Here is a 15,234-nt window from a genome sequence, read left to right as displayed (position 1 = left end):
AAGTTTGTACGCTGTGGGATAAGTGGTTCCGGAGTTATGGCCTCTTAAGTGCACACCTGGTGACATGGCCAAAAACAACAACAATAACGTCTATACAATTATTTTTATCTATGTATATAACCCATAGCAACCATTAAAAAACAAAAATTTCTATCGTAAATCTCAAAATTCCTGTTTGAGCACTTACCGAGGGTGATCACTTCCCTTTTTAAATTAGCCTATGACAAGAATGTGGCTTTGTATTGGTGAAAGAATTTTCGAAATAGGTTCAGTAGTTTCGGAGTTTATCTTGAACATACAAACAAATGCTATCACTTTATATATTAGTATAGATAAAAATGAATGTTTGCGTATATATTAGACCTCTGGGAAGAAGATAGGCTAATTTAAAAAGTGTTAAATTTGTTTATTTTTTTTGATCGGATTTTAGTACGGTTGCGTTAGGCTTTTGTATTAATTGATTATATTAACCTCCGTAGGTGGAATTAAGTAAAAATGACAAACTTGATACAATTTTGATACTTATAAGTTAGTTCTTAGTTCATGTTTTCTACCAAATCTAACTGATTGTGATAAGGCATCTGTGAATAACTCTTTTGTTTTGAAGCCGGTGTCGATATAATAAATACAATATCATTCTTATAATCGGCAGTCCCTCAAGTCAACCATAACCACAGATAATATTATAAAAATATCTGTGGACTGTGTAAATTACATTGATAGCTTTAAATAGTTGTAGGTATTCATAGCAGGGCTTGCAAACGTTATAATAACGTTATGATTATAACGTTATGTTTGATAAAAAACGATTGAAATTTGTAAACGTAATTATAACGATAAACGATAAACATAAATAAATAAATAACACAAAACAAAACGTAGGTAACGTTTAACAAAATATATGATATATCATTAAACAAAACATAACGCAAAACGGTATATATTGTATTCAATTAAACAAAATAATTAATTTCCAATTATTTAATAATACTTAGTATTATTCAATTATTTATTCGATCCAAGAATTAATTTTATCCCGTATCCGGCCTATCCGGGAGATCCCGTATTAGATTTATTTTAAAATTTAATAAGAAGGTATTAATAGAATAATTTAATTACCAATAGCTAATAATAGTGATACTCTGATAATATTGTACTGTACTATCTGTACTACGGTCGGAATTTATACCATTCAAGTTATTCAACTATTGTGTTCGGTGATCATTGGTATTTATTTTGTTGTTTGTGAATGTTCTATTTAATAATGGTAATATGGTAATAAGTATAATTTAGATAGTATAAATTATACTATGTTGTCTACACTCTATAGTATATTAGCTATGTACACACTTTTATATTGCCAATACATATTATTTAACTTTTAACAACATAAATTATAGATTCTGATTATTTTGTCAATTGTAGGAAGGTATAAAATAAATGTTGACAAAGTATGTCAAAACAATCAGAGTAAAATATGTTTGAAACATAGATTCCTGCTTAAATGATATTCTCAAGCACAATATTGTAAAACTTACTAAATAATTTTAACATTTAAAAACCTAATAATACGTTCAAAATTTCAAAATAATGATCATGATTTTTTTTTTATATTTATTATTTTATAATAAAGTCCTTAGAGCCTAGGCAATTTATTAAATTCAATAATACATTATCACTTATAACTTAAGATTAATTATCATCATACTGTTTTATCATTTATTTTGTTTCCATTTCTTTACGAACTATGTATATTGTAATTTAATCTGTATCACTGTACTCTATATTTTGTAAATAATATGCAATTGGGTTATCTAACCCATTTAATTAAATAAATAAAATTACACAATACCTACTTAAAACTCAGAATAGGGACCTGTGTACTTTTAAAACAGGTATCTAAATACTTTTAAATATTAAATAACGATAAACGCAAAAATTTTATAACGTTTTAATTATGAATAACGTTAAACGCAAAAATTGTATAACGTTTTAATTCTGAATAACGATAAACACAAAAGTTGAATAACGTTTAAATTTTGAATAACGATAAACTCAAAATTTGTATAACGTTTTGATTGTAAATAACGTAAAACAATATTTTTTTTTCAAATGCAAGCCCTGATTCATAGCCGTGATTATAATTGTAAATATATGAATTATTGTTTGATATTGATATGATGGTTAATAGTTGATCATTAAAAAAAATTTGATAATTTTCCATCGTTGAAAATAAAGATAAAAATATTTTTTTGAAAGCAATTAATATTTTATTTTACTTAAGTTTTTGATTGATTTTGAAGGTATACGTGGGTATAAGCACGTATACTTGCGTATCTCTAGTAATTTTACAGGGTATACGCTAAATTAGTAATCTGGTGATAGGGTCGTATACTCGCGTATACCCTCCAAAACACCACTGCGTATTACATTTTCAAGCATCGGGGTTTTTAATTAAATATTTTATACATTTTTTCACTATTTACAAATGCTGTGAGATTTGAACTTTCAACGCTTATTTAAAAAATAATGTGATCATGTCTTATAGCTGTGAGAACAATACTTATGTGGAATCTAGTATTGAGCTTATTGACTTTAAATCATATATGATTATAAATGTTAAAGAGTTCAATAAGACCAAAAACATTTTGAAATGTACGTCATGTCTCTTTTTTGTACATCTAAAACATACTCTTTTATAAAACTGGTGATTTGTTATTTTTAAATAATCCCTGTTGTTCTGGATTGTTTTGTAAAGTTTACTTTTGAACTTGTGAGTCGCGGCTATATCAAATTTCGAACCAGAAACCATCCTCAATGTTGATAGTTGTATTTTTTCTGTTCCAAAAAGTAAACGGTGATGACACTATGACAGAGACAAAAAATAACACACACATCATTGTTAAACCAATAATGCTACCGCAGAAACTAAAAATGTGTAATTGATAACTATTATTATCTTTGAAGAACGAAGAAATGAAGGAATGAAAAATTAATATTATTGTTGCTATGAACACATATGTCTTACATTCATTACACTAAAAAGTTCTAGGGGGAGAAGGGGATGCAAATGAGCGTAGAGTCTACGTAGACCATTTTGGTGAATCGACCCAAATTATTGTCTGTTTGGGCGTATAGACATATACCGTTTGGGCGAGGGTTTATTTTACCAAAACTACCGTTTAGAGCTTTGCGCGAATAAGGTTTAAATAGGTTTATAAGATAATTAATTATATATTGTATAGATAGTAATGTACATAATTATTCATATATTGGTATATATATATATAGATATAGTTGTATAATAATATTTATTATATAGTAATCTACAGTAGAAAAATAATAATTAAAATAACACGTCATATAATCTATATCTATATCTATATCTACACTACTATGTAAATGAAGTCGGTTTTTTTGTTCGGGATAAACTCCCATACTACTGAACCGATTTGGCTGATTCTTTTTTTGTTGTGTTCGTAATTGCCAGGACAAGGTTCTTATGAAAGAACATTTTAAGAAAATCCACCAGAAAAGTAGGAAATAGGGATGTTAAAAATACAGCAGTGGCGCCTTCTGTCCAGAAAAAAATAAACTAAATAATAAAAAATTTAGTTTATTGTTGCAGATTAAAATAATAATAGTGTACTATATATTAGTTGCTATTAGTTAAGTGGGCATGTTTGTTGATTTGTATTATTATTTTTCGTCAATATATATGTTTATATAAAATAATGTGTGTAGATTAGACCTTTGGGAAGAAGATAAATTAATTTAAAAAGGATTATATTTGGTTTTTTTTATTCATCGGATCTTAGTACGGTTAGGTTATGTTAGGATTTTGTATTAATTGATTATATTAATCCACCGTAGGTGGAATTAAGTAAAAACGACAAACTTCGTATAACGTTGATACTTAAGAGTTAAATTATACATTTACGTACAAACAGCACGTGGTCCGCGATCTACCACAGGTAGATGACACCTGATAATATACTGATGTGAAGCAGAATTTTTATTCTGGGCAATGGAAAAGTTAAGATAAGTTTTGAACACCGTACACCGATTATTAAATAACGAATTGAACAAAGTTTGAGTCATATAGAGTTGGTACATACATTTAATGGGCAACAAAGTTAACGGGATCAGCTATTTTTGATAAAAATATATTTATCATTAATACCGCTAGACACATTTCAATACGTTTTCATCAACCATTTTTTATATTTACTTGTCGATCACATTAAACGATAAAATTTGAATAAAAATTATACATATCATCCTACAAAATAAACAACCAATCACGGGTGAAACTGTGATGGGTCGGCTGTATTTTAATGAGTTTTGAATTGGTTTATAAGTAAATTAATTTATATATTGTATAGTAATATACGATTTTTAGTTTATTACTTTTTAACAACATACGTACATGAAAGTATATTACACATTTACACAAGACACAACACATCACATAGTACACTGCAGTGTTTTTACTTATTAGTTATTATTTACAACTCGTACAGAATGACAGATCGTAATCTTGTTTTTTATAATAGTGATTAATAATGATTAACAACGATATCATCCGTATCTAGGTTTTTGCCTCAAACAGGTAAAAATAATTCCACTCGCCCAGACGGACTATTAATTTTTCGGTAAAAATTATTACCTTCGCCCAAACGACCATCGCAAATGCACCTCTTGCCACCTCACAGGTACGCCACAGCTAAGTATTAGACACTGCTTGTCATACATAATATATACATGGATGATGGATGGGACATTACATGTATTCAAGTGTGATCGAAGAACATACTAGTTACCTATGTGGTTACATGTAATTAAGGAGTGGTATCATAACAACGGTGATAAGTAGAACCACAATGCAAACATTTATATGCTTTTTAGTTTTTCACTTTGTAATGATAACTTAAAAACACTGACAACATAGTAGGTAATTACTAATAAGAAATTGGGTACAAGTAAAAAAATAAAAAATAATATTTAAATTAATTAGGTAGGTATTTAATACGGACATTGGAAGATATTGGATTGATAAATAATCGTCTCTATCGTAACCAGGATCTACCTATATAATCACATATTATAACCATCATGGTAACTAGTGGCCTAAGGCTTCGCTCACAGTATACCGTGTATTATATTAGATACCTATAGGGATGTCCTATTCATATGTCATGTTATCTATGACTGGCTAAATTGCTACTATTGCAGTACTGGGTGAAACACGATTGAGCATAAACAGTAAACTTTTGATTATCACGGTTATCCGTGGTCTTCCGCGGAATTATATATGTACATTGTACACTGTATACTGGGGAGGTCCCAGATAATTGGTTGTGTGTGTGTGTGTGTGTGTGTGTTGGGGGGGGGGGGAATGATTAGTAATTTTCAGAAAATGTACTATGGTGTAATGTTTATTTTTGTAATTTTGTTCTTAACAATAGATAATTTTTTAGAAATACGGGCAGGGGGTTAACTTCTAGGGACCTCCCTGAGGCGGTATATAGTATTTATGTACATTGTATTTGTATAATATGAAATCATGATATAGGTATACACGATGTTATATTATAATATATTACATAAAAGTTTAATTACTTCGTGTACTTATCTAATTTGCTTTAAATACTATTTGATATTACCTACATTATATATATTTTTTAATGATACAAAAATAGCATTTTTGATTCATTTTGAATATTGCAGATTAGCTGTAGAATTTGTTTATCATGGTGGTTGTGCCACCCATTGATAATATAAGAATGGATAGGACATAAGAACTTGTCACATGAAACTTTAGTGATACTATTTTTAAGGTTATATGGGGCAAATATTGATAAATAATAATAAATATTTTAAATATTTTAAATATTTAACAAAGTTTAGTGTAATTTTCCAGGCACAAGTGGCACAACAATCAAAATAAAAACTGACAAATATCTAAATATAACTGACTATCATATTATCATTATTATTCAATAAAATAGTTTTGCACATAACCTTAAAAAGCCCCATATCGTCTTTCTCTCTTTATGTTCTCTCTTCCCCAAAAAAGCACACGGCCCCATATGGAACTGGTATAGGCATCATGTCCTATCCATTCTTATATTATCTATATTCCGAAGATAATCGAGAATTTACTGAACATTTTAGTAACACGATTGAGTATGGAATATTTTAAGCGATGTTGCCACATTCAAATCAAAGTTTGTAACTTATTATTTACACGTATTATTACACCAGTTATTATGATACTAAACTTATGCGAACTACGAGCCGTGAGCCGAGCCCAACTTTATCGATTAATAAATTATTAGTTCGGCAATAAAGCAATAGATATTAGTTTATCCTTGATACAGACCAACGACCGTTATAAATATTTAGCACCGGCCAAACATTTTGAATGACCATTAAAGTTTTAATATGTTCCCGAATTATTAAAGAAATATAGTCATGAGTGATCCTTAGGTAGTCATTCATATATATGTCAGTGCGTTAAAAACTTAAAACAACTGTTAAATGTGTTTAATTATGCAATTTTTTTAACGGAAGGTAATATTGTTAATGAGTATTAATAATAATATACAAATTACTTTATGAGAAAGAGGCAAAGAATTGGAAAAGTATAAATTAATTAGCGAGCGAAATAAGACAACCTGTTGAGATGCAGGAGGTAGATTAGGATCATAAGATCTTGTTTTTTTTAACTCGTACCATATTTGTGTTATTGTAATTATTTAAGTTAAAATTTTTCATATAATATAGTTCAAAATTGTGGCGAATGGTAATATTGCAGAATTTTTTATGGTTAATTTAAAATTTAATTTTATAAAATTGTATTTTCACTTCCAAAAAACGCTGAAAAATTTGCTCAATCGTGCCTTAGAATGGTGGTTTAACAGGTGTTTTATGCTCAAAATTGTGATATAGCATCCACTGCCCCTGCTGTACTTAGGCTTACAAGTGTCAGTCCGATATAATAACTAATAAAAATCAACATATTTCGACTCTATATTTTTATTAACGTATCTATAAGTACGAACAAGTTACTTAAAACATTTAGTTTTTTTTTTCAATTTAATTTTGCATAAACACCTATCACAATATTTCTATAATAATAATAATAATAATATATATACGTCTTCGACGTGGAGGTTATTATTATAATTATTAACATTGTATCTGTATAGTGTATACGTATTATTATATAATTTTGTGTAGGTATCTTGTGTTATTATTTTAGACGTTATACAATTGCATTGTATATTGTGCATAATATATATTATATTATACCGGCCTAATGATATCGTAAATTGTTATCGGGTTATGGTTGAAGGAGATTTTTTTCTTTTCAGGTTGTGATAAAGTTTGGCATACATTTTTACATAAAATATGTTCGTCAATCGTTCACAAGCAAAAAGTATATATAATGTTCAAGACAATAATGTTATTAGTACATAAAAAATGACCGTAAGACATTTGTACAAATTATGTATCTATATGTATATATATATAACTTTACATGATAATAAAATCGCGGAAAATCATTATATAGTGTAATTTTTTATACTGGAATTAAATGAAATAAAATTACATAATTTCATACATTCGTTTACAATAATAATATAGTAATAATAGTAATAATAGGTAATAATAATAATAATAATAATAATAATAAGGTCGACTTTAATAGTGGAGACACACAATAGAATAATAATAATAATATAATAATATATTAAACACCTTTATAATTAATATATAATAATATGCATACAATATTATCCTTTAATCGCGTATTTTGTGGAATGTCATGAGTCCCGTAAAAAGTAAAAATTATAGTTTTCGTGTTTTGGACATTGTTTGTATTTTAATTTTATTAATTATTATTTTTTACTATAGATCGTATCTAACCTCGTTTTGAGCATGGTCTTGTATATATTATAGAGAACCCCCAAGTTAAAATCACACATCCTCAGGTACAATCACTTAGTTGTGAAAATCTTCACTCATAACACGCATCGTAGGTATATTATATAGGTACAAAAAAAAAATTAATCTCAAACAATTACAGAGCGTACAAATTGTATGGTAAGGCAAGGAAAAAACGAATGAAAAAACAATCACAGACCACCTGCGGTTGATTTCCAGCACGTCTAATTAAATCCGATCGGTAACCATGAGAAAAGAAAAGTCCGGAAGAAGAGGAAAACAGGAAACCGTTCGCGATTGGCATTTGGCGTATAATATCGAAAACGGAATAATAATAATTATAACAATAAAAAGACTGTTAATAATCACAATTTTTTTACGCAGACTTCTTTATACAACTACTATACATACTGGACGATAAGAACACGTGTCGTCAAATAACCTTTTTTTTTCGTAATTTTCTCGGTTGGAAAATCAACAAGGATATAATTTAAATAATACTTAAACTATGTATAATATATTACGTGGTCTGGAAACCAGAAACCCTTAAAATGTTGAGCACAGCATTTAAATATTTTGAAATAACTGGAACCTATATGTTTTTAAATTAAAAATATCGGGTACAATAATTTGATATAATTTTTGTTTAGAACCGCTTATTCCTCGTGAAGGTTTGAAATTTAGACGGCTATTTATTTATTTACTATTTTATTATTGTATAAAAAAATTTAACAGATACTTAAAGTTCGAAAAAAACGGGTTTGGAAAAACCCTTGATGTTATTCGTTTTATGTAGAATGTCTTCTTTAATTAATATGCATATATAGTATAGAAATCTGGGGTGATTATTACATTTTACTATATAATATTATTATCATCGGAAAAGTACCTGGATTTCGGAATATAGGAGATTTTTGCAATGAAAAACAAAATTAAATAAATGAAACAAAAAACGAAGAAGTCGCATAGGTAGCATAAAAAAAAAAAAATGAAAATAACGAACTCGCGTCTTATTTTATATATTTATGTATTCTCCGTATTATATTATGATACATAAATGTTACGTTAACTTTAATGTCGAACAATCGAAATCCAATATTCACACACTAAAACTCTATAATCTTATATAGTAAAAATAATAATAATAATAATAATATGTTATACAAATGTAACGACACGATGATATTATATTATTATTATGTCAGTCACTACAAAGCGTACACATATTAATAATAATAATAATCACGACGATCGTATAATATTATTATTATGTTTTATCACACTCAATCGGAACGAGCGATCCATATAATAATAATAATAATAATAATAAATGTAGGAAAAATATCAAACACATCGAAAACTACATAAGTAGGTAATAATAATATAGAAAATATCTCATTCGATACGAATTTTGAAAAAAAAAAACGTCACAGTAAAATAAATGAAGGAGTCGCGTACTTATACACACACGAGTATAATATTATTGGACGTTTTTCGTAATTATTTTTTTGTTCAATGTTATACTATCATTATACGATCTTTAGTGAATTTTGAGAGCGGTAATACAATATAACCGATAAATACCTATATTATTTTAATTATATATTATTACAAAAGGTGTTTAAAAATTAATGATAACACTATAAAACCGAAGGGAATTCTCATCGCGCAACAACATATCAACAAAACCATTATACATATAGGCAAGCATGTGTCAATATAATAATAATATATACTATATAGTCTCTATAATAATAATAATAATAATATGCAATTATAATAAAACTACGAGTTGTGCAATATATAATATATATATATATATATATATATATTATATAGTTAATTTCAAACGTATCGGATTTGCTCACCAGTCGATGCGACTAATAATAATAATAATGATAATAATAATAATAATAATATACCAATACATAAATAATAATATTATACTTTTGACGCGTATTATAGAACGGCCAAATCAGCAATAATATAATAATATTATTATTATTATAATATATAAAAAAAGCATCCGTTCCCGTCGGACCGGATACGGAATAGATTGAATGCTTATAATAATAATGCTTATTTTGTATATAACTACAGGATGGCCAAGCGTCCATTCTTTTGATCCCATATATTTGTTATTTATTAAAATGTCCATGAAATCGTTCGTAGGCGTATTAATATAATCGTTTAAAAAGTTATGTTTTGTTACATATTGTATGGTCATTGAATTCTGTATAATATTAAAAAGCAAAGCATTTAGAAAAATTCAAAATAGTAACATATTATATTATATTTCGTGTAAAAAGTATACGAAAAATTATATTTATTTTGTATTACTGCGTTTTGTCACGTGTACGCGTCATTGTTGGTGAGCATCGATCAAAATTATTTAAAAATGCAATTGTAAATCGAATTATTTAAATTCAATATCATCATACAGGTGCAAGTTGCGGCGAGTTTACTTATCTCCAGATCAGGATGTCCTATAAAAGGTACATAGGTAGATATAATTAGGAAAATGTCTTTATATAAACAAAAAAAAAAGGTTTCTTTTGTCCTTGGAGATACGACGAATATCCCAAAAAATGTTTAAAAATGCACGTATTATGTATGACATAAAATATCGGTGTCGGCTGAACATGACGATCGATGAAACACGGATGAAACGAAGGTAGGCAATAGTCGGTATAATAATCATAAATCACTAATAAGTTACAAGTACCTTTGAATATAATATTATGATTATGAGTAATGACGTTTAGATATTATTAGTATGGAAGTCAAATGAAAACGAAATTATTTAAGCAATTAATACACACAACGACAATGACGTCTATAATAATAATCGTGAACGGTAAACAAAATAAATGTTAAGAGCATTTAGAGCAAGTATTATACGTGTGGACCGTCAATGAAAGAGAAAAAAAATGGTCTATTTAAAGCGGGAAATCTTCTCAATAGTTACGATAACAACAGATAACTACTACACCTACTTTTTATTATTATAATAATTATTATTTTTCGTTAAATTTTGTTTTCAAATTGACTTAATAGAAATCATTAATAATTACTTCCAATTGTCCGATTAAAATATTAGAAAAAAAATGAAAACCATATAAATGGTACAATAAGATTAATTATTATTACATATTATAGATTATAATAATATAAGTAAATAAAACTGGATGATAATAGTATAATATATATAGGTACACAATTAACGTTTAATTTCCGTCCCTCTAGTATAATCTTTGAGATAGGAAATCATAGGACCGTTAATTAATTATTATATATTATGGGTAACAATAAGCAATCTAATTTAGTAATTAATTTACATTTATACACAGTGATTTCCAAATTTCAGGTTACAAAAATCGAGGGGATTGCATTATGCTCTATTAAGTAAGCATTACCCGTCGTTTTTCTGTAACGTGAAATTCGGAAAGACCCTGTTAACAGTGTGTGTTATCATAAGTTTGGAAACATTTTCCAAAAACAACAGTTTTGTACATCTGTAGAATGAAAACCATTGTTTTTGAACACCGTGTACGTATTTAAAAAAAAAAACAAAGTTCAGCGAAAAAAAATTGTAATTCAAATATCTAAATATAAAAGAAAATCTTATATATTAAAAAGCAGTAGGTATGTACTATAATCAAATAAACACCAACAAAGTAACACACCAAGGCGATTAGGTAATATAATATTGATACATAATTTTATCACGTTTAACACGTTTAAAACGAGGACAAGCATTATGAAAAACAATTATCCTTAAAATTAGTTTTTACCCGTTATGTATTAGCCGTAGGTATACCTACTCTAAGAAACCTATACAAACTATTGAAAACATTAAATTAAATTTATTACATGAGTAATAAACGCTACCTTACAATAATTTTGAGAATTTCATAATTAGGGTTTAATTTTTTCTACTATATTAATACAACCCAGTGGCGGGCGGTTGTTGATTGGATACAAAATTACAACTAAAAAATAGCAGTTGAATTAAATTTAATATTTGTCTGAATATGCTACAACTATACTTTATAACTAGGTATTGAAATTGTTCGGATAATCATAGCCAGATTTATTCGTTATAAAGTTAATATTATACGAAATACGATTATAAATAATTATAATAAGCACTCAGAAATAATGTTGGTCCAATTAAGGCAATTGAAGTTCAATGTAATATTAATGACGTATTCACTAAATTATAATAATAATATATTTACACATATCATATTATTATTATTAACTATCGTGCAAGGTATACACCTCAATAGACATGTACATTTTATGAACATGATTATATTACATGAACCTTTAAGTCTATATATGGGTATACCAGTGCAGCGTGTTGTCTCATAGATAATAAAGGAGTAGATAGGACATCGATGCTTATCACCATAAATATCATATAAATAAATTTATTATCTATGCTTATTACACGATAATTGAGTGATACGCTTTTAGGGTTATATACACAGACAAAATTCAATATAAACAGAAGGAATCGTCGTACAATAAATAATATATGGGGAGGGGGGGGAGTACTTAGGAGAGTTGAAAAAAGTGTGTCCGCCATTGTTGTAGCCACATGCTGCCAGTGAAATTCGTATTCTCTCATTTTTTATATAAATTCAGGCAACAATGTGTATTTGAATTTATACATAAATTGAAACGATGAGCTATGTAGCACGCGACAGAAAACTAAAAAAAAGATATATTATCTATTATCTGGCACCACTGTTAATCTGGATTTTTTTTAAAAAAATGTTATCCATAGACGAGATTCCGTTCCGTTCATTCTGTGCTGCTTCGCTACTCTATGATTAGAAAGAAAACTTTAATTTTTTTGAAGTGTTTTTAAGTTGTGCTTGAGTGTATAACTCGAATTTATTTTTATTCCTCTTGAGACACGACTGTATATTATATTTTATATCTATGGTCCTATCAGTTTCTTTATCATCTACGAGATATGTTGACTAATACTAAAGTAGGTATGTATAATATCGCAATGATACCCTAACGGGATTTTACATGACATTTGTTTTGATTACGGCAATATTAATGACAATCACGCCGACGACTCTGTTACCACAAATAACGATCGCAATGGATAATAATAATACAATAAGAACAACAATAACGACGACGACGTCGTTCAAACACGACACACCAACCAAGAAGACAAAGAGTTACACGCCGTTACTATTATCGTTGTTATTGTATCGTTACACCTGACGAACGCTATCTGTCACCCTAACGTCACGCGTGCTGTTATTAAAATTCCGTCTGTTTGTACTAAATGTTTACGTTGTTGCCACGCCACGTGGACGACGACGACCTGAGCGTGGGCGACATGTACGACATGAGATGGTCGGACGAGTTCTCAGGCGGGCTGTGGGTCAGCATATCGGTCTGGTACGACAGCTGGTGGTGCACGTTGTGCGAGCTGCCACCCGGACGGGGCTGTCCGCGTTGCGACTGGCCCCGTTCGAACGACACGCTGTGCTGCCGTCGCATAGGCGGCTGCTGTTGTTGTAGCTGCTGCTGCTGTTGCTGTTGCTGCTGATAGTGCTGCGGATGCTGCTGTTGCTGTTTCTGCTGTTGATAGTGCTGCTGCGGATGGTGCTGCTGTTGCTGCTGATGATGCTGCTGTTGCTGATGGTGATGTTGTTGCTGCTGATGGTGATGCTGCTGCTGCTGCTGTTGCTGCTGCTGATGATGATGCTGTTGCTTGTGATGCTGTTGCTGCTGCGGTTGTTTCGACTGGTACCCGATGGCCGGCGGCACGTACACCATGCTGTCGTGATCGCTGAGTTCGTAGTCATCGTACTCGGTGGTGCGCATGCGCTCGAGACGCGGCGGCATGCGATCCATCGATTGATAATCTGCAAACACATTTCCACGGCGAAAACCGTTCGTTATGAAACGAATTTTAAGGTGCATATATTTAAATGATATCATCAAGTCCAAATTAATGGTTGGGGGTAAGGGAGGTATATTGTGGGGCTCATTGATTTTAGTAAATTAAATAAAATACATTAAAATTGTTTTGAAGTGAGAAGGGTTGAAGTCTGGGAGTTAAAAGAGGACCCACTAAGTAACTGAAGTTTTTGAAAGAGCCCTGCAATAAATTCTTAATCCGGACTTGAATATCATGGTAGTGTAGGGATGGGTTTGGATAGTACACCGCAAAGGATATTAGTAAAATTCAGTTGGTGTTTTTTGTTATATGTAGTAAGTTTCAAGCGTCGTGGACGAAAATCGAGCTCCACATATTCGTGCACTACACATAGGTACACGGTTATTTTCGGTAAATCTGATCGAACTACTGTCATGAACCATGATAAGACATCAATGCTTGTCAAACAAGAATTTAGTGATACTATTAAGAATGCTGATTCAATTATTTTCAGTGTTTTTGTCACGAACTAATGGGACTCGTCACGAGGATAGATAACGTTTCCCAATACGTATGTACAGTGGTGGTTTAAAGGGGGGGGGGGGGTATTTGTTCACGCCAATAACCGATAGTGAGAGCACCAGTGCAGAAAAAGTAAGTGAAAGTTCCCGCAACTCCATCACGGTACTTATTTTGTGGGAAAGTCATTCCCACCATACCTAACAATCACATCAAGTCCTTTATATCTTAGTTCATGGTTTTTGTACATATAGCCTCAAAAAGCCTCATATTGTCTGTCTCTTTTTAGCAAAAGACAAACACTGTATATCCCTCCTTCCCAAAAACGACCACAGATATGAAAGATATTTTGACGTTTCGCAGTGATTCATGACCTTAACTCGATTGTCGTCCGAGGACAAGCCATGCTGGTCATGCTGCGACGAATGACGATGAAATGCATTTTTCAGTCACTCCTTTAAAATATCCCGACTAGTTCGACGGTAAACATTAACTTAACGAATGTTCGTGTGAGCATATTATAAAAAAGACTTAACATTAACTAATAATAATTAAGACACAGCAATAGCAAATAAAAACATGCGAAAAACACTCTACTCGTAGATATTTTGTTGTTTTAGGTTAATAATGATATGGAATTTCGTTTCGGGCGTATTGTATTAACAAGTTCAGATGTTTGTATTCTTAGTGAAATCGCTGCGATTGGATTTTGAAATCAAAATATTTGCGTTCGACTTTGGGGTCGGGTACAGTAGACCAAAAAGGAAAAGTTAAGTTTAAAATGGAAAATATTAGCGAAGGATACACAGCAATGTTTCGAGAATATAAACGCTAGTCAAAATTTA

At 29.8% G+C, this 15,234-nt stretch overlaps 1 protein-coding gene across 1 annotated transcript in view; it reads right to left on the bottom strand.

The window, feature by feature from the left end:
• Positions 1 to 7,430: 7,430 nt before the first annotated feature.
• LOC132944508 (voltage-dependent L-type calcium channel subunit beta-1-like) overlaps positions 7,431 to 15,234 on the bottom strand; it is a 65,182-nt gene continuing 57,378 nt past the window's right edge. Inside the window, exon 9 of the mRNA XM_061013887.1 lies at positions 7,431 to 13,856. Within this exon, the coding sequence (XP_060869870.1) occupies positions 13,267 to 13,856 (590 nt within the window). The 3' untranslated portion in view covers positions 7,431 to 13,266. The remainder of the gene's footprint in view (positions 13,857 to 15,234) is intronic.

Source organism: Metopolophium dirhodum, chromosome 1 (genome assembly GCF_019925205.1).
Source record: "Metopolophium dirhodum isolate CAU chromosome 1, ASM1992520v1, whole genome shotgun sequence".
In the NCBI taxonomy this organism is placed as follows: Eukaryota; Metazoa; Arthropoda; class Insecta; order Hemiptera; family Aphididae; genus Metopolophium; species Metopolophium dirhodum.
The sequence above is the reverse complement of the archived record's forward strand: the minus strand, read 5'-3'. Positions and strand labels throughout refer to the sequence as shown.